The 26,341-nt window shown below is 41.7% G+C and overlaps 1 protein-coding gene across 7 annotated transcripts in view; it reads right to left on the bottom strand.

Moving 5' to 3' along the window:
- hmcn1 (hemicentin 1) overlaps positions 1 to 25,980 on the bottom strand; it is a 92,615-nt gene extending 66,635 nt beyond the window's left edge. For 6 of the 7 annotated variants that reach the window (XM_081695578.1, XM_081695582.1, XM_081695583.1 and 3 more), the window contains exons 1-8: positions 25,404 to 25,979; positions 7,367 to 7,437; positions 5,596 to 5,754; positions 5,247 to 5,369; positions 3,511 to 3,682; positions 3,247 to 3,353; positions 646 to 766; positions 152 to 415 (exon numbers count right to left, since the gene is read on the bottom strand). In XM_081695578.1, coding sequence (XP_081551704.1) covers positions 152 to 415; positions 646 to 766; positions 3,247 to 3,353; positions 3,511 to 3,682; positions 5,247 to 5,369; positions 5,596 to 5,754; positions 7,367 to 7,437; positions 25,404 to 25,689 — 1,303 coding nt within the window. In that variant the 5' untranslated portion in view covers positions 25,690 to 25,979. Of the gene's footprint in view, positions 1 to 151; positions 416 to 645; positions 767 to 3,246; positions 3,354 to 3,510; positions 3,683 to 5,246; positions 5,370 to 5,595; positions 5,755 to 7,366; positions 7,438 to 25,403 lie in introns of all 7 variants that reach the window. The other variant, XM_081695579.1, reaches the window with a different exon arrangement.
- Between the last annotated feature and the right edge of the window lie 361 nt (positions 25,981 to 26,341).

Below are 26,341 nucleotides of genomic sequence, written 5' to 3'. Positions count from 1 at the left end.
CCAACAATGTTTGAATGATGAAAGGATAAGGTTGAGAATAATTTCTTTTGTGCTTTAAGGACCATTTTCAGAATGCCACAATGCTAACAACTTAATGAAGTCACCAAAGGCCAGTCTGTTTTGGAAATATAGAATAATTTGGGGGCCCAACCAGGCACTATGCTGGAGAACAAGACGCTGGAGACCCTCTGAAACAGGAAGCCATCGCTGTCGTATCCCGTCACTCTCAGGAAGAAGGACTCGTCAGGCGGCACAAACTCTGTGACGTTCCAGATGCTGTAGGGCTTGCGGTCCGGGTAGTAGCGAATGGGCAGTGTCTTCATCACTGCACCTGTGATGCTGAGGAGCTCCAGGCGGTCGGCCCGTGCCGGATGAGACAGACCCGTGGTGTTCAGAAGTATGAAGGTAGGGATGCCTGTGAGGGTGTGTGTTTGTGTGTGTGTGGGGGGGGGGGGGTGTAAGAGAGAGAAAGAAAACATAATTGATTTTCCCCAGGTGTACAGGTCCTTCAGTAAACTCATAATGCAGAGACACAGACTCAGAGACACTGTATACAAGAAGTAAGACCCGTATGTTTACATAAGGTGAAAAAAGTGCCATCAACTGGTCAACTGCATGATTAGAGGCGGATTAAATCTTACTTACCTTGCACAGGTCTACTAGAGGTCATTTTGAAATACAGCGTATGCTTCCGGGAGAATCCAGCCCGAAAGTCGATGGTGCTCAGCCCTGTGATCCGGACTGAGTGTCGACCCTCGCTGATCGTCTGCAACAATGCATTCAAAAAGGAATTTGAAGCGGATGGAACAGGCAGCATTTTGAAGAGAGGAAAAGTCTTTAATCATGTTTACAGAGGAACTGTGAAGATACAAAATGAAGCGGTGCTGTTGTTGCAGTCAGCTATTTTCTGGAATTAAAAGCATACTTTTCATGGGGACTCCACTTGTGATTGGTGCAATAGAAATGATATGGATGAGATATAAGGTGGCTCCAAAGGTGCCTGAGGACAGCTTCTATAATACCAACACAGTAGTTTTTAAACAATAATTCTTAGTTAGCTACATCTAAAACTGGATAATCAAAGAGTGATCAAGTCTATGAAATCACAAACTTTCTTACAGACTTGGACGCTGAGACTGTTTTGAGGCACACGGCAGCCCAGTTTGTGTCCAGTATGAAACGCACAGTATTGCCACAGTGCATGAGCGAACTTCTTGAAATAATTGGGAAAAAGAACTTTTCCCTTGGCAAGGAGAGCATGTTATTCAAGTAATTTATTCACCGGTACTGCTGAGATCCCCTGTATCTTTTATGACTGTATCAGCGCAGAGGGCTCTGGGGGACTCTGGGGCGCTACCTTGAGCCCCATACTCTGAGACCCCTCCACACTGTCTGCAACCATGGCAACAGCTCCTGAGAGCCACTCACATAGTTTGGAAATTACAACCTTCCATAAACTGTTAGCATGGGGCTGCAAAAAAAAAGAATGAGGGAAAGAGAAAGAAAACTGATCAGAAAGCCAAAAAGCACTCAACAGCCCCCAGGTCTGTGGTCCTTAGGGCTTCCTCCAGGACAGTTAGGAGAGCAGGAGGAAATGGAAGAGGAGTCAAGGGGGGAGGAATGGAGAGAGAGAGAGAGAGAGAGAGAGAGAGAGAGAGAGAGAGAGAGAGAGAGAGAGAGAGAGAGAGAGAGAGAGAGAGAGAGAGAGAGAGAGAGAGAGAGAGAGAGAGAATATTAGAGACATAGTAAGGTATATAAAGTAGGGGTGAGGGATCCTCCAACCTCCATAGGTCAGGAACACCTAAGGAGGTCTGAGGGTCAAAGCCCCTGAAGATTACCTTGTGTTAACAGTGTCAAAACTGTTTACTGGGAGCAGGACACTAAGCTGAAATGTACTCCCAACTTTCACTAGTTCAGTTCTGTTTGTGAGTGATAGTGGTGCAACAGAAAAGTGTCATTCTGCCCAGTCATTCACTGTGACATGGCTCTGATCAGCAGCAGCGCCATCGGTCATGAGCACTGGAAAACAAGGGAGCGTCCAACTCATTTAATAGTATCTACTAAAAAAAAAAAAAAAGATTAAAAAATGCTAGCATTACTATAATGAAAAAAAAGAGGTCATGCAGCATTTTACCATTTCAATCATGCTAATTATTCACTAGAATTAGTTATATTAGCTCTTTAGCGTCAGGTTAGGCCCCTATGGAAATGCTGTCTTCTAAGTCGGTGACATTTCTGTCGAGAGACCGCTGTCTTTTCCTGCACAACAGAATGTAAAAACATTCCAAAGGAAGGACCTAAAAGAAAAAGGGAGGAAAGTAAAGAATAAGCCAACGAAGCCATGCCAGGACAGAGGCTGCAGACCTGAAGGGAAGAGGATAGGAGTGAACAAGACTGAGTGTGTGGAGTGACACAGGGGGACATAGGGACTGGAAGCCAGTTGACATAGCTACAGAAACCAACACAAACCATCAGCAATGAGCAATTCACACAGGCATTAACTGACAGGATATAAAGGGAATGAGAGCAGGAGGGAAAAAAATCGCTCAAAATGGAGAGCCAGATGGAGACAATAGTAAAAGCCACTATCTACATAGACAATGCTAGGATATGGCCCTGGGCCAAGTGAGGTGAGGTGGGAGAGTCACATGCTGTCTTCTTCCATTCCACAGTATGTCAATCACTCAACACTCCAAGCACAGCCATTCAAAAACTACAGAATCAGGCCTTCCAAGACCTCCAGATCTGGTGGGGGCCCAGAGGGACCACAAATCAGTCAGGCAAAATAAATGTGTGCCATTTCCTTTAACCAACACCTGGATTGTGATTTGGGGCAGCCTGCAGTGATCCCCAGTTCCTACAGTTCATGCTATGCGCCCTGGACCCCAAACAAGGACCCATTACTCAGGCCTCAGGTGAAGAAGAAAACAACAGTAGAACAATGTCAGAAACATGGCCTTGCCTTGATAGTAAGTTCATAGCTACCACTAGATTCCTGGGACCAAAGTGAATTCATTCTCAGAAAGCATGACTGGCATATGGTGGAAATAACATTACGTACAATTATACATAAACAAGGAATATTCTTAGAAGTAAAATCTAATCCTACATACCTGTAAATACCTGCATACATTTGTGCATTTATATGGTAATGAATACTATCAAAACAGCCAATGCTCTATGGTGCGAACACTGTTTTATACAGGCCACAACCTCATCTAGATGGAGAACCCACTAGCTTCTCACCTTTATGGTCCACATCCCTGGCTCTGGATCTTTGAGGTTGAGCACTCTGGCAGAGTTTGGGATGTGAAGAAGCTCTGTCAGCCCATCCTTGCTCCCAATCAGTTTCCCTGAAAACATGCAAAATGTGATCATTTTATCAAACTTGGTTGATTTGTGGCCCAGTGCCTAACTATGTAACTGAGGCAGGTAGATTTTGTTTGGTCTTCAGGACCCAAATTCAATTAATAGATTTTGGAAAGATGTGTCTGATCAGAAGCTTCTTACCCTGTGGATTGCGTATCTCAATGGCTGGGTCAGGTCCGCTCAGAGCGACCGTCACCTCCTTCAGGCTGGGGTCAAAGGGGATCTGCCAGGTGTTGCTGACTTGATGGTAGTGGTCTGTGGACAGCAGATGAACTTTGGAGGACTGCACTGCCTCCTCAACCCATTTCAGCACCTATACAAAGGATGGATTACATACATATAAACGCCTCTACATAATGAATATTTGGTATTGGAATGGATGGTGGATTGCACAGATGGAGAGGATGGACATGCAGATAAATGCACATGAGGAGGTTAAGCTTAACCCCGCATGCACAGATCTTTCTGAGGTTGCTGGATATAGACCCAAATATATACAGCTAGAGGGCTTCACATCTGTTGCAGAGGTGTGACCTGTGAACCTAGAGCCTTTACATGTGGTCAGGGCCTCTTACCAAAACCACATGAGTAGAACACAAACAAACAGACGTAGGAGCTCCACTACACAATTCCCGCACTGAGCGCAATCATATTGATCACAGCTGAAGCACATACGACAGAGCTGTGGTAGGCGTGCAGGTGATAGCATGCCTAGCTGTAGTTGCACAAGAATTCCTCTATGTTACTAAAAATATAATAATAATAAAAAGCTACCTTCACCATAACGTGTGATTTGTGAACTCTGCTTGTAAATAGGCATTAGGCACATAGTGCTGTGTTTCTGCATACGCAATATAATACAATATTGTGTTTATCATGCTGTGTTCTTGGGGTACCAGTTTGTTCTGCTAAGGCTAAACTGAGATTTCAGCTTATTTCAGCAAAGTTGCTGAAGTTGAAATACAAAAAAGGTAAAGATTAACAGTATCACTAGGTTAAAGCTATACCAATATAGAGGCACAGAAGAAAGAATATCTAGTGATTCAAAGTCAGAGTTTAAGAAATCTTCATCTATACCTCTAGTCTCACTCTCTTTAATGTCTTCTGAACATTAGAACTAGGATTCAGGTTAAACTGTTAGCATGGGGCTGCAAAAAAAAAAGAATGAGGGAAAGAGAAAGAAAACTGATCAGAAAGCCAAAAAGCACTCAACAGCCCCCAGGTCTGTGGTCCTTAGGGCTTCCTCCAGGACAGTTAGGAGAGCAGGAGGAAATGGAAGAGGAGTCAAGGGGGGAGGAATGGAGAGAGAGAGAGAGAGAGAGAGAGAGAGAGAGAAAGAGAGAGAGAGAGAGAGAGAGAGAGAGAGAGAGAGAGAATATTAGAGACATAGTAAGGTATATAAAGCAGAGGTGAGGGATCCTCCAACCTCCATAGGTCAGGAACACCTAATTACCAGGAGGTCTGAGGGTCAAAGCCCCTGAAGATTACCTTGTGTTAACAGTGTCAAAACTGTTTACTGGGAGCAGGACACTAAGCTGAAATGTACTCCCAACTTTCACTAGTTCAGTTCTGTTTGTGAGTGATAGTGGTGCAACAGAAAAGTGTCATTCTGCCCAGTCATTCACTGTGACGTGGCTCTGATCAGCAGCAGCGCCATCGGTCATGAGCGCTGGAAAACAATCTGAATTTGAATATACTCTGTGCCTGTTGGTACATATGCATGACACGAATTAATTCATTGGTATAAATAGAACAAGGTGCGCACCGATAAGTAAATCAAAGAGAGACAGAAAGAAAGAAAGAAATTCTCACCTCATTGAAAGAAGAAAGGAAAGTAAAATTAAGATAGTAAATAAATGAAATAAGTTAGTTCTCACCTCATTGACCTGTTTCTTGTCCAGATGAAAGACCTGTCCTGAGCTGGTGGAGGCTATTTCCTCATATACCTTATAGCCAATATGTGATCTGTCATCACAGTCACCAGTCAACACAAACACCACCTGTTTGCATGCACAGACACACAAACGCACGCACACACACACACACACACACACACACACACACACACACACACACACACACACACACACACACACACACACACACACACATGCATGCACGCACGAGCACACACGTACATACACCCACATTAGAACAGCTCCTCCAATAGAGTACAGGGTTCTAAAGCATACGTTTTACTATAAGTGAACGGAGCAGTGTGGCTACCTGAGACTGCTTTTGTTGAATGAGCTGGAGGACCTCGTGAGTCAGTTTGTAGTCTTTTGAACGGGCATCGGTGAAGACATAAATGAAGGACCCTGGTAGAGAGATCTCCAAGGCAATCTTGATGGCTCCAATGCTCATCTCTGGACAGTCACCACCACCCTGTTGATGTCAATATTAATAATCAGTATTCATAAACACAACCACCCCATTAAGTAGTAGGAATTTCCCATGAGCTTCCAATGGTGTTTTTAACACACTTGACTTAATGTACAAGGTTTTTTAAAGTGAGGTAAACAACAAACCTTGGCAATACGGTGGGCACCAGGGCTGGGTTTCACACTTTTTAAAGATGTAAAGCAATGAATTTAAAATGTTGTCAGTGTTGTAAACCAAAAGAAGGCCAGTAAGCATAACCTTGTTTGTACAAGCCACCAGTTGAACAATGAAGTTCCTCTGGGTGAACTCTAAAAGGTTTTGCCATTAAAATATGTTACCTCACCCTGACAATAATTTGTTCAGAAATATCAAATCCAAGTCCCTGTAGATGTGTCTCTAACTTCCTGTCTCTCTTTCTGTGTTCTGTCTATGGGGAATGCATGTTGAGAAGACCTATGTTCTTGTTGCGTTCCTGAAGAATGCATGACCAACAAACATCTGGAAATTAATGATGTTTCTTCTGTCTCTTTGTTTCAAATAATGGAATGGAATTTGGGGGACCCCCCCCCCCCCCCCCCCCACACACACACACACACAAACACATGCACAAAAACCCTTTTTTATCCCCTACATGCTTTGATAAGACAGAGAGAGTTTGTGTGTGTGTGTGTGTGTGTGTGTGTGTGTGTGTGTGTGTGTGTGTGTGTGTGTGTGTGTTTACAACCTCCTTTGTTATACATTATGAAATGGTTTTTCACAGCCTGTAGGAATAAGAAACATTTAGGGATGAACTACTCTAAGCAGTCTTCTGATATATAATTAACAAAAGTATTTTATTAACATTTTATCAATGTTTCTGGATATTTTTCTTCACACTTTAGAATAGTTTGCCACATTTATCTAAGTTTCTCCTGTTTGGATGCTGGGCTCCTTTCAACACACACACATGCACACACTCTTCCTCAATGCAAACATCTGCAACATACTCCAGCCAACCGAAACAACATACTTTCTACTTTCTCTTTAGAAAAAAATGCAAAAACCCAGTCAGCGAGTTGCCCATGGAGAACAGCACTTAATCACTCTGTCAGCTCCTGTCCCTTCCAATTAATTGTGATGCAACAATCAACTGCAAAGGGAAAGAATGAGAATTTATTTGCATGTTGTTACTCTTGTAACGCTGCTACATCCTAGAATGCACAATCCCTCAAAGAAACACAAAAGAGACAAATGCACCTCTTGTGCTTCACTAGCTCTGATATGGCAAGAAAACCGGTGTCAAGCGGGCAGGACTCGCGTGCCAGGTTTGCTCTCAAACATGCCAAGGATGCAGTCTCTCGGGTGGAATGTGACACCACCTCCGCCGGATACACATCTCTCATCTCGGCCTTCGGGGAAACGGCCCCGCAGATTCCGAGCTATTTGTTTGCAATAAATCCAGCAGGGGATGTTCTCCGCAGACTGAGCACTTGGCTCACATCTGTCTGACTGCTGTAATCATTTTCTCATCTATAGAAATGAACATGAACCCAGGAGAGATGGCTTACGATATGATTTGTACGTCAGGTCTGTTGGACTCATAACGCCGGGACTGTCAGAAGGTGCACAAACTCACCTGCACGTAGAGTTCCCTCAACTCATTCTGGAACTTCTTGGGATCTGTTGTGATGGTGACAGGGCCAATCTCTACGGAAACAATCAGGCAAACAGAATTCCATCAGTGGCAGGAATGTGGAGGGATGGATCACATGCCAGCAACCCCTCAGAGCTAGTGATTAAAATAGACTCTTGTTTTTTGTTTGTTTGAATTCCTTATGGATGCCAAATATTTGAACTGGCGGACGGCGGCGGATGTCTAGGTTCAAAGGTCATGGTTTGTGACAGCAAACTTCCTCTGAAGTGTCTGTTCCCTCATTTATCAATGTGGAAAGTCATCTGAACAGCCACTAAAACGGAATGTGGAATAACCATACACACAACAAAGTGTGATTTATCAAACACACAGCCAAGTATGCACACCAGCTAGAACTTAATGGTGATGAATAACCTGATTTGTCAACACAGCTAATCCGCTTCACTTACGTGACCCGGCTGTTTGGATAAAAGAATGTCCTCAAAGTGATTATAGACAATCAAATAGGCTTCTAGGGCTAGAGATGATGTAACTATCATGAAAGCCTGAAAGTCCTGCCAGTTTCTTTAGAAATTAATTAGAAAAGCCTATGCAAACAGAGTCTATTCCCTATGGGAAAGATGGGAGAGGTGAAGCTAATAAAACTGCCAGTAAATGTGTATGCTGGTACAGTGGCCTCAAACGCTAGTTTGCTTTATGGAATGATTCCTTATTATGGCACATTTTGATATAACAACTACGTAATTCTTTACCAAAAGACATTGTTTAATGTTTGCCATAAATACTAGATGTTGGGAGTGATTTGAAGTCTGTGTTAACCACTAGTACTGTGCGCAAGTTCACACATGCCGTAAGCCACACATATCACCAAATGACACAGGACTGTACGCATACTGCAAATGTACAGCGATAGAGCAATGGTTCAGAGTACAATAGAAACTGGTGGGAGCAGCCTGGGACTAAACACTACCCACAGATCCTCTGGAGCTACTGAGTGTTTATGGTAAAAGTTTTACGTTTCAATACTTTACTGCCATATCATCTGATGCTTAGCTGAGAGCAATTTGTGGTGGTGTTTCTCAAAAGCCTTCCGTGTTGCAACACTCAAAACCTGGCCCACGTTTTTATGCCTGTTCTTGACTGAAGTCTTCGAAAGCTCACGTGCAAGCTGCAGATTATGTAGACTGGTAGCAGTCGGCATACTAAAAGAGCACCACACAGATTACGTAGAGTGGTAGCAGTCAGTTTACTGAAAGGGCACCATACAGAGACTCTGGCTGCCTACAGCCACGATAAGATCTCAAAGTCCTGGAGCTCCAATAGCTCCATCACTAGAGCTACCAAGAGGCCAAGCTCTAGTGCATGTGCCTCTCACTAACCTATGTGTGCAAACCAGCCAATGTGAATGATGTCCTGTCACAATTATTCTCTGTCTAGTCCATGTCCATTATAGTTCATGTTTTCAAACTAACCGGACTCAAACAATGGCCCAAATTTCGTTCCAGGGATTGCTCCAACGGTTACTGGCATACATACAAAAGAATTCCAGTAATAATGCTTTCAACTGGAACAACACATCAGTCAAAAAGATGTTGGACTTTGAACATTGGCTTTATTCCCGACTAATGTAACTATGCACTTGAAGATTTATTTTAGGTAATGATTATTTCTGCCATAGGCGATGATAGCAATGTCCGAGGAGCCTTACATATGGATTAAAATAAACAAAAGAAAATAAATAAAACAGCATACACATTCAGCATTAGACACTGCTGTGTTGTTATATGGCTAATGTTAGCTTCTGTAACGTATCTGTAAAAGAACCCCTGCTGTGGGTGACCAGCATTAAAGTCCAGTGCAATCTCGTTAGCTATGTTCTCATCTCCGGCATCCATCAGCTACCCGCCCCCCCCCCCCCCCCCCGCACCACCACCCATAACAGGAAAGACTTTAGAACCCAGGTATGTACTTGTGCGAGAGGCGTGAATTGTAGCCGTGATGTCTTTCTGCTGTCGCTAGCACCAGCACGTGCCCAATGATCTCATGATCAGATAAATGCAGATCTCATGATCTGCCTTTATCTGCAGCCAAAGCCAATAGTTGCCTGCTTTGTTCTCAGTTCTAATGAGCTGTGAAACTTTGCGGGGCTGCTTTTTCCAGGGCTACGCTGCGCACAGAGACCAGTGACCTCAGCATCGCAGATGATCGCAGCATGCACAGATCATGGCAGGAAAAAGTAATTTGTGATGCATGCAGATACAGAGATTGAATACGTCTCCCTTCAATGTGACAGAATGGATAAAGTAATTGAATACAATTAACAGAGAGTATTTATAACACTTTGTAGCTCTGATCCACATCATAAACACTGAAAATTTGAGAAATTCAACTGTGTCTAGGAAATTGACAGGAGCACAAACAGTGAATGAAATACACTGAAAATACAACTATGAAGCCATTTTAAAGCGTTCTCCACACTGCTGTCACCCAGACTATACATTATATGGCTTTCTTATGTCCATTGCCTATATGTCTGATTCATTAGCAGCAGTTGCCCATCTTAAGCAGCAAAAGAGGTATTCATCTTCCTGAACCTCTCCCCTTTTTGAAAGGAGGTATACTTTGTACAGACATATAGAGACCGGTGCTTTCGATAAGTCTGACAAGACCCATGAGTTTTTGAACAGACCCCATCTTCTTATGTCCAAACAAAGAACCTGAGGCTTTTAGCTGTCTCTTGGTTCCCAAGTCCCAACAATGAACCCCAGAAAGAAGATCCCCTACAGCAGATCCTGGATCAAGTTGTATCATGTTTTCCAAAAGTGTTAAACCTGGTATGTTGTTTCTGGGTAAGGGGTCTTTGTGCTGACTGAAAGGTAGCACTTTGCTTTAATGTATTAAAAATCTCTTGTAAAATTTATATTTTACAACAGTTGCATTTGTAAAATTTATATTTTACAACAGACGCAAAAAACAGAGCTGTGAAGTCTTCCTTCAAAAATCATATAACTGGTCACTGCTTGGACATTTGTTTGTACTGTACTGGGACAAAGCTGGAGTAATGCAGCGTGTTCTTAAATAGCTTTGTTTAACAAAATTCTGTAAGATATCTGGTTCTCCCATGAGACCTTTTGTAAGCTGTAGTTAAGGCAGCTTTGTTCTGCAGAATGGAGACGTTTGTGTGATCAAAGCTGTGGTTAAAACTAACAAGGAAATCAGTCTGGCATCAAACAGTGGAACTGCGTTCTCAAGCAAAGCTTTTCATGACTGGAAAACTTTATACAGTTCTCCTGATGAAAGAGCTTTATCTCAACTTGTTTGCTCAGAATCTGCTTGGACCAGAGTAGTGCTATAGTAAGGGCAAGCCCTGTACAAACCAAATGCAACACAGAAAGGCTATCCTGCACAGCAAGAAGATGCTAGGCTCGTCAGTTTGTCATATTTCCCCTAGGAGCAATCACTTATTTGTTGAAACTCTGAACATAAACCAAACAATGATGCTTTCGTGCAACACAGGAAAAATAAAAAGAGAACCTCAATGGAAAGACTCCTGAGATCATTTTTACGTGGAATTGACTGCTTACGCAAATCCCTCATGATTACAAAGGACACCGTTTAGGAGCTTATTTAACACATCCGTAGCATAAACATGAACATGTGCATTATGAGCTCAGCCCTGTGGAATTTATAGAGGCCTTTTCTCCAAAAGTGCAAAATGCAAAAGTTCCTCCGAGCATCATTTGAAAAGCACAAACAATCCATCTCCCTTTAACGTTTTGTGTGTTATAAACAAAGTGAACAATTCCCTTTGGATCATACACCTGTTTGAATGCAAACAGAGGGGGCTAGTGGGATGAAAAACACTGCACAACACTAGACATACTGCGTAATTTTCGGCGTTAAATGCCATTAAGTGTGAAGGACACTGATCCCAAGATCACAGGATTGTGCTTCGTCAAATAAATGCACTGTTTGTAGCGGGGGAGAGGACCGTGGGCGCTGCAGCACCTGCTCCTTTGCACCTTAATGTGCGAAGCGTCCTTTTTGATGTTGATGGAAAGCATGTATATAGCCGTTAATAGTATCAACTTTTTCAAATAGCTTAAGTCAGTCCATTGTACGAACACTTTTTGTAATGCTAACCACATGGTATCTAAAGCCTGATGCTGCGCTTAATGTTTATCATCTTGGCCAATCGTCAGTTGTTGTTGTTGTTTTTTTGTTTTTGTTTTTTTTAAGTTGCTTCTCATATCTTTTATATGCAGATAACGGCTTTGCTGCAGAGTGAAATTCCTATACGCCCTGTTTACTATGTCTAGTTGCACTCGAAGCCTTCCATAGGCAGTATTGCAGAAGGAATAGTTCATTAGTGGCGGTCTAGTTTACGAAGAACGAACGAATTTCTAAAATAAGTGCTAAAGTGAAAAAGTGAGCAAATTCACTGTAATTCGATGAGCATTTTTATTTCGAGATTATAACGGGTTTTGTTTATATGTAAGCGATAATACTGCTATATAATGGCTTCTTTAAGAAAAGAAAAAACAAACAAACAAAGGACTATGCTGGTTAAACCTAATTCTATATTCCACTCAGCACAGGGCTTCTGGCCTGTCGTGGACTTGTCTGTATCTGGATTCTATTGCGTTTGCGTAATATTCCTGTCTACTAAGTTTAGCAATTTGGAAATGGTGCGTTTCAAAACATTCGGGCAGACTCTTTGACTTAAATATCCGTTGCTACAGTTCAGCAGGTTATGTTGTGATTAACAGCCAAGAACATTTGTTTTCGTTTTCTGCATCACCTCAGGGGTTGAATTCCGTCTCTATGAACACGGACCTCACGCCTGCATATTTAATACTAATTAAAGAAAATCCTACTGTTTGTGCTACACCAACACTCATGTGCTATCCACACAATCACTGTTAGCACTGTATTGTTGACAAGTGACAGGGACTGAGTAATTTTAAACTGGCCTCAAATAATTCTCAAATAATCTCAAATAATTTCAGCACTGGGTTTACAGTGTGCTGGCAACTGAACCCACTGTGTTTGGGGTAGGGGTGGATGATTCCACTGCTTTGATTTAATCTGATTCCTTTAATATCAAGACTAGATTATAACAAAAACAATACTGATTCTACTTTCCTTCCTTGGGAAACCTCTCTTTTTAACCTCTGCTCTCTAAGTTGATCTAGCAAGGCATTTATAAGCTTCATGAATATGGCTTGTTCTGAAGAATATGACTCAGAAAATTTCCAGTTAATGACTGTCAGTGAAAATGAAAGCAAATGTTTAGTGGATACACTAATATAACTGAAGACTGAATGTTTCCAAGCATATACTTGGAGTAAATGTAGACAAACCAGCAGTCAGTGGAAAACCAACAGTCAGTAACACATGTTAAGTGATGCCAAATGCACCAGAAATACATGGTGAAACCACACAAGGCAATCTAACCTCAATAAGCATGTCTAATGTCTCTTAAATACAAAACAATTGATGCTTTAAAATATTACTGCATTTAAAAACCTGTAGGAAAATACAGTTTTAAGACCTATTCACAAATTATCTGTTAAACATTCCATTACTCTCCTGTGGCTAATTAAATTGGTTCAAGATTTTGCTGTGGAGCTAATGAAACAGTGAGCCTTTGTAATGAACCAGCTAACTGATGAAAAAAAACCACAAACCCCCCCCCCCCCCCCCAAACTGCTCAGTTAGCAAGAGTTCCTTCCCTTGCAGACACATTCTGTATCCAGGAAAGAATCAATACTGTACATGCTCACTGGCAGGACTAACTACATCTATTCAAACCTAGAAGAAAACCGCAACGTATCAGCAGGATCTCATGACACACATGTCCTTGTGCCACCCCAGACTGAAAGATAAAGTCTAAGGTCTCAAAGCTGACTTGAAAATGGCTCACGTGAGCGCATGTGAAAAAGGGAATAGAAAAATGGCTTGCAGTCGCGAGCTGTGCACTGTAGCACTTCGCAGCGGATCTGGGTTGAAGCTGTTGCCCATCTTAAGCAGCAGCGTGCCGAGTCAGTGGAAAAAGAGAACCTGTCTGGCTCTGGTTTAGATCAGCCATGCTCCAAGAGGCACAGCCCTGCTCCCTATGCCTTGGGGCATGGCTCTGTGTGGATGTTGGAGTACGGGTAGCTGGTCCCTTGCTGTCTCAGTCCCTGAATATGTCAGTTTGTGTGTGTGTGTGTGTGTGTGTGTTTGTGTGTGTGTGTGTATCTGTGTGTGAAGAAAGAGAGAGGAAGAAAGAAATCAAGTATGGTAAAGGAGAATGCATGAAACACAGAAAGCATGTGAGAAAATCTAAGATCGAAACAAAGAAAATGACAGAAAAAAAAGAAAGAATTGAAGAATGAAAGAAGCAAACAGGACGAACAAAAAGGGTGTATGAAAGAGAATAAGAGAACATATAGAGACAAACCAGAGCATAGCAGAGAAGGAGGGAAAGAGTGATACACAAAGAAATAGAGACAAAGACATAATGTCTGTTCACTGATGAGATTGGGTGGTAATTTCATACTTTAATTGGCTGTCTCCAAAGCCCAGTTTGTTGTGGAAACTGTTTGGGCTGAAATCCCAGGCCCTGCAGTTGTTCTGTGCGATCACACACATTCATGCACACACAGCACTGACTGAAACCTGCACAAACACACACAAAACATTTGCATGGTGCCTCAGGCTCTGATGTTTGCTTAGCTCTTCCCTGGCAGACAAATGAGTGCAGGAGAGGTGTATCCTACTGTCCATTAAGTGATGATGCACAATGTGTCTTTATGTATTTATGATCTGTGATATGAGAAAAAAACAAGGCTCCAAGATAACCTAGTAAAGAAAGGAACATGCTTGGATAAGTGTTGTTCTACAACGTTCTGCTAATGTGTGTTTGTGTGTGTATCTGTGTGTGTTTGTGTTTTAACGAGAAATCAGGTCTGACGCCGCTGACATCAGCAGTAGGAAAGGGGCAAAGTCTGACTCAGGATTAACCCCAGGGGTCCTTAACACCCAGACATGCTTCCAGTTTTGACCGACCTAATTGGCTTAGAAAGGACTGGCTGTTCGCCACTGGCTGAGGTCGGCTTGGAGGCTCCAGTGTCTAGAGTCTGATTGGCACCAACAGCTGGCCCATAAAACTGTCAAAACAAGGGTGTGTTAAAGAACAGTCAGGCAGCTTCCAACTGCACAAAGAATCTCTCAGGAGTCACTGAAAGCATGCTGAAGTTACACAATTCATACTGATTACATGAAGTTGCCTTATCATGTGGGATGTAACAGCATAGGGGCAGAATCTTACATTGCCTTCTTATATAATGCTCTGGTACCAGCGCCAAGTGAAGAGTGTATTTGTCAGATAGTACACATGCTGAGAGATCCATTCAGACATCTGCATGTCATCAATTTCCTAACATCCAAAGAATTGTCAGTCACCAAAAAACCTGTAATAGCGACATAATAGGGAGGGAGAGCAAAAGGATTTGAAGATATTATGAGATTATGGTCACAGCCTGTGTCCTGCTGCTATGGATACAGCCACCTGTAAAATCTGCAGAAATCCTGTCAATGGCCAGCATCACAACAGCACAACTGCCGGTGCCAAGATTAGACTTGTTCCCATTGCTGTGACTGATAATCATTAAAAGATGTTATGGGGTAAGACAGTTCTCTCATCATCAGGGAACAACCCTGGATCTTTGACCTTGGAGTCTGTGAATCACTGTGAAGAAATGGGAGCCTGGACGTCCCGTGCTTGACTACACTTCAAGGGAATGTGGTGACATAAAACAAATGGGAAGCACTTGGAATACTCTATAAATATCAAACAAGATACATGCGAGCAATGATACAGCCATACTGGGTAAATACCATACATCACCTGCCTCCTAGTAGACAAAACTAATTACGAAGGCTTGAAATGATTATATTTGAAACAGAAAAGTGATCACATCAAGCTATTTATCTAACCAAGTTACATCTGTGAAGATAGTAAACTGCTGTTTTTGTTCATTTGCTTGTTCACAATATCAGAAATGGGATAGATTAGTGAGCATATGAAAGCACTTGTAACACAAACTCCAGATCCTATTAGAACTTGTTGGACCACATCTGTGTGCATGCTTAGATAGCATGTTTATTCAGAATGTCTACTAAGGCTTCCTGGAAGCATTTATGATAGTAATGTGCCACTCCGGGCCTTAATCTAGAGGCTGATGCCCTGTGGCTCATGCTCTACAGGGTCAGTGTGCTGGGTGGGCCCCTGCTCTGTTTGGGTTCTGACTCTGCATCCAATCAGAAGAAGAGTAAAAACAGGAACCATCAGCAGTGGCATGAGTATCTGAAGCCGTCTTTCAGTCAGCCCTATTCTGACATACTAGTATTAGGGCAAAAAAAAATGTGCACAAGAAAAAGTCAAAAACACCTGGTGCTAATACCAAATTCCAGATTGCAGTTAACTCTAACTAGAACCTCAGAAGCAATGTCACTATTGCTTTATTGTCAATAAGCAATGTCATTATTGCCTTCACCTTCCACATCTTTTCTAGCTCTTCTTTCAGCCCCTGGGTATTTCTGGAGATTTTTATGCTCCTTGTTCCAGATTTTGCTATCACTTGGGATTGCTACATCTACCACTATAGCCCTCTTCTGATGTTTGTCCATCACAACTATGTCCAATTGGTTAGCCATTACCATTTTGTCAGTTTATATCTAGAAGTCTCACAGGATCTTAGCTTAGTTATTCTCCACCACCTTCAGGGGTGTATCCCACTTTGCCCTCCCAGCCCATACTTGTCACAGATGTTTCTCTATACTGTGCCAGCCACTTGGTTATGGCGTTCCATGTATGTTCCATGGCGTTCTGCCTGCTAGCATCTTACATCCCATTATTATGGGCTGGATTGTCTCAGGGGCATCTTTGCAATCTTTGCACAGCCTGCATCTGGCATCCTCTCTGCTGTGTTAGATCCCATTGGTAGTATTTTCTAGTTTACTATACAAAAAATTATCTCATCATGCTGATCATGACTAATCTAATTACTGTAAATCACTGTAGTTTCCCCCAACTTAGTAGCAAGTTAACCTTAGACAGTATGCTAGCAGATATTAATGTACCAATAAGAACAATCCCAACAATCAGTATACATTAAACCAACAAACTAACAAACTTGTATTTGCTACTGCTGTGGACATGCTTAAGGCTCTAGGCTATAAAATACAAGCAACAGGTAATTTGTGCTGCTGTCCTTGGAAGCATAGAATGGACACCAATATAAAGACACGTCAGATGGAAGTCAGCAAAATGACAGGCGGCCCATGAGTGAGGTTCTAGAGTCTACTAAACAAAGAATAACAGCAATGGCATCCAGACTTCAGAGATACACAAAAGAAGCAGCAGCCAAAAGAATAAATACGCTCTTTGCCAGCGAAACATCCAAAGTATACTCTCAGTTACAGTGCAACAGAATCTTGAATGTGGATCTACCCAGCGCTGAAACAGAACACTAGTGGAAGAGCATATAAGAGAATGAATCATCACACAATACCAGTGTTCGGTGGTCACGAGATATCAAAGCAGAGCATGCAATCTTCCAAAGCATGAACCAGTAAGCATTACAACAGCAGATGTACAAGAGTGGGTCAGAAACATGATGAACTGGGCATTCCCCAAACATTATCCATGCCTACTGATTTGAGGAATGAACAGGTCTACATGGTCAACTAGATGAACAAATGAACCAGCTGCTATTTATCGGCTCTCATCCGTGCAAGCTAACAGAAGGCAGAACAGCACAGGTCATGAAAGACCACAAGGGCCAAACATCATCCAACTACAGACCAATAACCTGCCTGTGCACAACATGGATGATCCTGTCAGGAATACTGGATACCAAGTGGAATGACCATTTGTGCAAGTACATGAGTGCTGCTCATTCTCAGCCCAGAAAAGTACAACACTGCTCTAACTCCCAGGTCTCTGTTAGAAGGCACAAGTGTGAGGAAAAATATAAAGATATGATAACGGACTGGAAAGATGAGACAGGAATTTTTAAAAAATAATCTAATACATAGTATTACTTAACAACCTTAATTTTACCTTAGATCTGCTATGCCCTGTCTCCACCATGTATTGGAGAGTTAGAGTCAAATGCCATTGTATGCGCAACATTGAAACAGACAGTTCAACTCACTTAACAGATGTCACTGTCTTTCTTAGCCTATACAAGCATGCATATCTTTCTCTAGCCCTGCCAGAAAAGTCACTATCCCAGTACTCATATTCCTGACTCCACTGGTCCATGCAACTGACTTGTGCAGTTCACTGCTTGGGAGAGGCACCCATCTGGGCCTGTGTTGACTGGGTGGGCCAGATTCCCACCGAGGGTAAGTCTGCGTTTTGACCCTAAAAGGCTTATTCTCATCAGAAATGTACAATTTCCATGGTGTGGTAAATCAGATCAATAATATCCTAGTTCCCATTTTAATTTTAATTAATTTCTGAGGTAAACAAATGGGGGAAAATGTGTATTGTGCAGAGAAGGAAAATTCTCTTCATTCAGTCAGAATCTTATTTCCTATAAATGCTAAATGCAGTAATAAGAGTAAGAACTGCTCTCTGAGGTTGCCTGACTAACGATGACAAGCTGTTTTACACACCACTTCATATATCACACATATCACATTTGTCTGAATGTTAAATGAAAGCTTTTACTTCCCACTTCAATTGAAGGTTTTTTTTTTTGCGTCAGTGTTAGCATTTAGGGAAACCACAGAATCACTCACTGCTTTAAAACACATGGATTTCATTGTAATTAAAATGTGGTCATTTTTAACATGATCTCAGAGCTAAAGGGGAATAATGCATGAGGATTCTGTGATGTCATTTGGATGTAGTTCCACATCCACTGTCGTGTTTGATGTGGGATGTGGAGATGCAAAGCCACCCATAATCACAGCAGACCTGGAAAACAGCAGGTTCTGTGTCAAGGAATGAAATGAGAGAAATGAAAGTGTTAGCAGTATGCCAAAGAACACCAACCATTTTCCTGCTATTCATCTATCCCAGATACTCAAACACACACACACGAATGACAAGCCAGTGTTTACGCTTAACACTTGTCCTAGCTTAATGCACAGTACTACATAAAACACCTCCAAAGGCATTAAGACAGCAGAACGCTATAAACTGACTACTGGGCCTTTGACTCTAACATAAACATGATTAGTGTAAATAAGGCCTACAAAAGTAAAGGAAGCTAAGTCCATAACACACAGAAGAAGAAAAAAAGACACTGACATGCCAGCTGTGAGTGGTCAATTTATAGCCGCTCAGTAAATGTTTCAGCTCTATGAAGTGGACTCCTCTGGGAGAGAAAGAACAAAAGGAAGCCGAAGAGAGAGAGAGACAGAGAGAAACAAGACTGGAAGGACAGATGGCGGAAAGAATGGAAACCAGAAGCTAAAGGGGAAATAGTGTGAAACAGACAAACCCCCCCCCCAAAAAAATAAGGTTAGACAATTTCAGTCTGGAACACTTCTGATGAACCCAAAAGGGCTGATGAGGAGAAGAGTGAGCTTCTGTTTCTCAGCAGTACCTCGCATGCTCTAGTCAGGGGCAGATTTGCAAAGTTATGTCTGGGGGCTCTAAACAAAGACATTTTTACAGCAAAATACAATATTTATTTATCTTCTTACTGCAGTCAGAACAGAACCATCATGATTTATTTTCCTTTTTTTCTCTTTTGTAGGATAGGAGCATTTCATGGCATTCAAGGGTCCTGATTAGCTAGCTAGCATGTTACATGCTCGTTGTCAAACAATGAGAAAAAAATGGGTTTACATGTTTTTTTGTTAGTTTTTTCACTCAAGTGCTTGTGGCCAGCAGGGAGCCCCATGATCTGTGGGGCCCCACACATTTGCATGGTTTGTGCAGTGGTCACTGGCTCTAGTGACCTGCAGGTGAATGTCAATCAAGGCTCAGAGAGCACAAGTAATGGGAAATGTGGTACGTGTCACTCAGTGCACGAACATTTTTTGTTACATGACATCTTGCACATGGTTTAGAAGCACTGTACTTGGCAAAGAAAGAAAGAAAAATGTGCTGATTTGAAAAGGTGAGCATAAGCTTGTGGGAAACTGTGAAGCTGGCCAGCCACAACCAGCTATGAAGATGCACTTAATATGGAGCAAAAGGCTTTCCCAGTTAGAGAAATATTCAGCTGAATTAAATAAGAAACATAAGTGCAAAGTTTACAATGTGTTTCCCTTTAAAATACTGTCTAAACATTAATCTTAGGCTCTCGATTTCGTTCATAAAACTGTGACCTGAAGAAGCACTTTCTTTAAGAGAAACCATTCTCTATGTATATGTGTTAGATGCTTTACCGTCTTATTGGCATTAAATACCATCAAAGTCATTATCATAGTTAGCTTGTTACATATTATTATGTGCATCAGCATTTGCCAGTTATGAATAGCCATTCCTGGTGTACTGACACATGAATTTTATATAAGACTGTTAAGGGGGCAGTAGTAGGTCAGTTGTTAAGCTACTTAACTAGCATTCAAAAGGTTGCTAGTTTGAGTCCCCCCACCACCACTAAATTGCCACTATTTAGCCCCTGAGCAAGGCCCTTAGCCCTCAATTGTTCAAATTGTACTGGGTCATATTTGTAAGTTGCATTGGATAAAGGTTTTAGCTAAATGTTGTAGAGGTAAGAGATCTGGACTAATATTTGAACTCAAGTTGCAAGTTATTATCTCAGAAATATTTCTCACAGTCAAAATGTCAGAATTTGCAGGTAATGTTAGAAATGGATAATGTTAAGATGGATTTGCATTTTAAAGTGTTCAGTTCCTAAGCCTGTCTGCTTATTAAAATAAAAAAATAAAAAAATAAATAGAACCTACATTCTGTAGCATCATGGCACAAAAGAATCACCATCTCTCTTGGTTACCATAGTTATCTCTCCTAACCTTATGAACTGTGTCGGCACCACTCATTGTGAACTTTAGACTTTATAAACTGATTTTCCAGAGACATATTAAAGATTAAAAATCTTCATCAATGATTAATATTTCATTTAATCCAAAATTAAAGTATCAAAAATGTATTTAGTAAGCATCTAGAAACTATATAACGAGACTAAATAAGTTGAAGCTATGCATTCTGTCAGTCATCTCATGATGAAACCACCAAATTATGCAGTGTTTCTCCAAAACCAACACATTAAGTACATTTAAATTATGTATTAAACTTATCTAATGGCTATGATATAGTTTGGCATTGTTACATCTTTCAGTCCTGCAATTTCTGTTTTCAGTCAAGGGTCTACTTTGGAAATTTCAGCAGTATCAACTACTACAAACACTTTCACATCCAAGCCTTAAAATGGGCTCAACCAGAGATAGGTTTCACATAAAGTCATTGTTCTTTCCAGTGGTCTGACAGGTCATCTATGCCAGTTAGAACTTCAGAGAAGATCATAAATCATTGCCACTCATACAGAAAAAGAAATGTAAGTGCAGAAAACATTTTTTTTTCTTTAAATATGAAGAGTTCTGCTTCCAGTTTTCCAGATGTAGATGAAGCCTATTTCTAGACAAGAAAGTGAGAGTAAATGGGTCATGGGTCAAATTCCTCTGGTGTCACATGATATGAAAAATAGACTACAGAACACTGATTACTGCGTTTTCATAAATATTATAAAATTAACTGTTTGCACCAGGTTTGCATATTTTTAGTAAAGGCCCAAGGTACTGTAGCCCAAAGGTACAAGCTACTGGCATTATCTTAGCCTATTTATCCCATATGTATTTCTCATATTACTGCACTGTGTATGCAGCTTTTGGGTCATCAAACTGTTTTCCCCTTTCAAGTCTCTGAAACTCAAATACACACACTCACACAGGTGACCTTTCATCTTTCTGTTTGCCTCTTGTCTGAAGTCCTTACACTCCAGCCCTTCCAGCCTCCTCAAGCATCACATGACCTTACAACACCATGTCAGTCATGGAGGGTCACGCAATATTGCATTATCCAATCCAAACAAAATCCAGAATGCATGCAGTTTAATCAGCAGCTGAAACCTGTGGCCACAATCAAGCTGAAATCCTAGAGGCCACTTGTAGATTCACAGACACAGGCTGTTCCAGATTTTCTGGTGCTTTTCAGCAGTGCTGTATACAATGACATCCAGACAAAAAAATGTTTTGAAACATGCAAACTTTACTGAAAATGAATTTCTGTTTCCCAAGGAGCCTATTCCCTGGGAAAACAAAGAAAGGTACAGATAATGAGGAGATACAGCTTCTGCTGCCGGTGAACCTTCATATAGTGTACTTCTGTAAGGCACCCTGGACATCTGCCAAGTGTTGTAAATGTTAATGTAATGTAAATGTGTACCACACTAATGGCAAAGTACGCGGAAGCATTCGGCAGCGGCTTGTGCAACACCTGAGGTGCTGACATCACCACATGCACTGCTCTCAAATTATGGGCTATTATGAAATTCCCTGTTTGCCATTACAGAGAAGAGACAAGAGAATTACACTGTACTCGGACACACACCAAGCTCCAATCAACCCTGCTCACAAAAAAAAGAAGAAGAAGAAGGGCAGCCTCTCCCCCTCCAGGAATTCCTACCTAATGGTATCATTATGGACTCTGCTCCTACCAGACCCACCACCCTTGTAATCTGGTCTCCGTTGAGAATTCAAAGAGTGCCTCTAGCCACTCAAGCCGAAAGACTGACAAAGGGACCTTAAACAATGGATGTTGCTTTTACATGTTTTTATGTGTTTTTTAAGACTAAGTGCAGTTCTGGCCTACACATTTCTGACTAATCGGAGTGTCTAGGCATAGGTAGCAAACTACAGCGAAGCACATGGATGAGGCAGGGTGGAGGCCCTCAACGCCTCTGAAGAAGGGAGAACGTGAAGGTGAGGAAAGATACAGTAAGAAAAATTGTCTGAGGGGACTACAAGTCTAATTAAAGCCATCAGTTGATGAGAAACATGACCCATATGATGATCAGCCACCATTGACAGTTAGTTCACCCTGACACTCACACAAGCGGGAGTGGGGGGTTTGGAAGAGCGAGAGAGAGCTAACAAGAAAATGATCTTATCAAAAACAAAAACTTTACCCCTTCCTCTAAAACAACATAAGACTTGTGGAACACTTGGTAATATTTGCTTTTGGAAAAGAGCACTATCACTGACTTCCAAAGCACAACAAATGAGTTTCCTGTTGATGCTGTGCCAGTGTGTGACATGCACATATATCATGCATCCATCAGGATGTTCAGAACTACCTCTGATCCAGAATGTCAGCACCAATGGGACCTAATGCATTTAGTTTCTTCATATTATCCCCAGCCCTAAAGCTGAGGACATCAAAACATGTTGTGATGGTTATGGGTCAGAAACAAATTAGTAGGTACAAGTTTGAGTTTTTGATGTATTCCAGCAGCTTTTGCTGCAGAGTGGTTGAAATACCTTCTTCACAGTCATTCAAGAGTGGTTAGATGGTGGACAAACTAATGCTAATTTCTACTGTTTCTCTGTGTTTTATGCATTTGTATGCATAATGTTTACCAGAAAGAGGCTCTTGCTATCCCTTGGCATTGTGCATCTTTCCTCCTCTTAACACTGCTCGCATGTGTACATAAGTTTACATGCAGGTAGAAGAACTGTAATCTCATAATAGATCAAATTTACACGTCAAGGATAGAGAGAGCAAGAGAAAGAGATGAAGTGATGAGATGGAAAAGAAATGATCAAACCCATAAGGACGTTTGAAACTCACTAAGGCCCCTGCACACCTATTTCCCATTATTTCACATCCTCAAGCCTGAAGACCATAGTCCATTTCCTCTTCTAGAGTCACAGGCAGCAACAAGCTTCCTTCTCTTGAGTCTCTGCTTTGAAAGCCTGATCTCTCCCTTTGCAAATGCATCATCTGCATCAGTGTTTCCCAACCCCAGTTTAGGAGAACCCCCACGAGACAAGCTTTATTGCTTTTCCTGCCTCAGCAAACACATGATCAAGCCCCTCCTGAGGTCAACATGGTGTTCCACAGAGTAGGCAAAATGCAAAACTGCACAGGATTCCTCCAGGACCGTGGTTTGGAATTACAGGCCTATATGATTTCTTCCTCCCACATGGTCCTACTTGTTCATCAGGAGAAAATCCAGCAATGGCACAAAAAAAAAAACAAAAAAAAAAAAACAAACAAAAAAAAACCTTGTGCAAAGGCAAAGAACTCCTAAGATTCTGACCATGGGCCAGTTTGCTGAGTAAATACAACAGGGCATAGGAACTCTGATTCAAAGACAGCCAAAACAAACAAGAACTCACTTCCTCACCAATGCACGAAAGAGGGAAAGAAGAGAATAGATACATGACTCTGTTTTGGGGCTACAGCTTCGGGTTTGGCTTTTACCCTCGGAGCTGTCTTCAGACTAAACTTTCAAACTAAGGTTTATTTAAGCAGAAGCTAAAAGTGTTCTGAAATTGTTTGACAGAAAATATAGGCTTGTAGCAAACATTTGAGCTGTTGTAGCAAACCATTTTGAGACCAACCTCACCAGTTCCTAGAAGAGACTACATGAAGACAAGCGAACATGCACACATGAAATTCAAAGTCTTTGTGCTGTGGAAACAGATATTTGTTACAGATAAACATTTAAATAGTTACTAACACTTCGTTGTATGTGGCCCATTGTTTGACAATACCGGGACGACTAAAACTCATAACAGTGCATATGTATTTAAATAACGCACTATATTGCTGAAATAATTCATTTTCGCTGCTTGCGCATACTGAATGAGAGACTTGATAAATGCTATCTACAAGAAAACATAAAATATTGACAGGGTGCATTTGGTAGGACACAGCACATCTGGAAAACTGACCTAAGAAGCCTCTCTCTAAGGGTCCCCCTTTTTTCTTCTCGTGCTGCAAATCTCTCGGTTTAGTTACAGTGGATAGCGGTTTGAAACGATAACCAGATACGGCGCGCATCTTGAAAGAAATTCCGAGGAGCGGATGGAAAATATATTTGGCGCATGGTGTTAAGAGGCTGTAGGTCAGATTCAGAATGGGTAGTGCACACTTCGCAGCTGAAACATTTGTTTCTTTCATTCTACACACTTCCATTCCCACCTTGTCGAGGGCGAGTGGGATTCCGATGTCACAACCTTCTCTATTGCCATGTTTACGAGCCTTTCATGTTGACTCTGCGATTCCTTTACATACAGTACTCGACATACAAACCTTAAACGTTTAGACACGCGCGAAGCGATGGGTAACTTGTCGGTCTTGTCGCCACGAACTGTTTACAAACTAAAATATAACTATTTCACGTGCTTGGTCAATTCAAGCTCGACTCTGAAAATGTTGAACTGAGACTGAATAAATTGATGCTGATTCCCACGATGCCGGCCTCGAAGGATTCTTCTGTGTCCTTCACCCATATATCGTTTAATCTTGCTATTTCTCACTGCAGTGTTTAAGGGAAATGACCAAGAGATCTTGATCGATATGTACTTATTCTGTTTCCGAGACTAGTGCGCTTGGAAAGTAACGATGACAGTGAATTCATGAGTGAACATCTGGATGCTGCGCCACAAACGCTTTGGTGCGTCTTTGTGTAAGTTGTCTCAGGATTTAAAACAAGCTTCTCTCGGCAAACTGGGAGAAATATCACGTTCCTACCATCAAGGTGTGCGTTAATTAAGTATATTCACTCACTGGTCCAATTATAATAGGAAGCTAAGTACAGTAAGTAAATGCACCAAATGCGAAAGACATTTAAACACTTGCGCTAGGCTGACTTGTACAAAAATAGGTAATGTGGAGAGGAGATACCTCTGCTTTGAAGGAATGTGTTAAAGCAGTTGATATAACGGTGATATATCTATAACAGGAATCTTATGTCTTGGTCGCTGGCAGATTTTAAAACAATGTCGAGTTGGACACTGAAATAACGTCGTTTTTTACCTGGGTCGTGGAAGGGGACCAATGCGAAGTTGTACAATGGTCTCTTCGGACGACTAAGGGACGTCTCCAAAATCTTCGATGCGCCTTCGATAACTTGGACTAAATCGTCATACATGGAGCCGGTGACATCAAAGACAAATGCTAAGGTGGACGCTCCCTGTGGGATTTGTTCTTTGGCACTTTCAGAAGAAGTCGTGTCCTGGGTTACTGACAAAACCCCAAAAAGAAACACCTGAACTAGCAACAGAGTCAAATGTCCCAGACCCATTTTGAAATTAAAGTTCATAGGGACGGCTTTTACAACACTTCAGCAACGAAACTCAGGAAAACGCCGAGAGATTGGCTGAAAATATTATAAGAATTTTTGTTTGGAAAAAAGGGTTTATGTACAACCAGAAACTTTTGAAAAAAAATGCGGAGGGCAGACCTCTCCGGACAGTGCTGAGCATAGACTAGCGCTCCTTCGCGCGACCTAACTCACTCCCGCGCTATCGGAGACGGTGTGTGAAGAGATCTGTCCTACGATGTTCTGAAGAAACTCGCCTTCTGTGATTAGCGACTCGTGGAAAGACATAGGAGATCAGGCAACCCGCAAATTGATTCCTAAAGAACAGATGCACGCTGATTGGACCATGGTTTTTTTTGTGTGTGTGTGTGTGGGGGGGGGGGGGTCAAAGAGCCCTGTGCGTAAAGGAATCGGTTCTCGGTGGCAATTTCGTTAGCATTCCCAAGACAATCACTTAGCTAAAAAAAAGGAGTCTTCAAGAAAAAGAAAAGTATAAGAGACAGGGAATAAACTTTGTAGGCTACAGTATGGCACCCACACATTATTCACAAAATAATACGCGCAATAATAATTGTAATAAGACATACTGATCCATATTTCAAAGTAGCCTAATTTTTATTGTTGCTACATAGCAGTTGTGGTAAAGCTCTCT

The sequence above is a fragment of the Electrophorus electricus genome, chromosome 2 (genome assembly GCF_041902795.1).
Source record: "Electrophorus electricus isolate QZ-2024a chromosome 2, ASM4190279v1, whole genome shotgun sequence".
NCBI classification, from domain to species: domain Eukaryota; kingdom Metazoa; phylum Chordata; class Actinopteri; order Gymnotiformes; family Gymnotidae; genus Electrophorus; species Electrophorus electricus.
The sequence above is the reverse complement of the archived record's forward strand: the minus strand, read 5'-3'. Positions and strand labels throughout refer to the sequence as shown.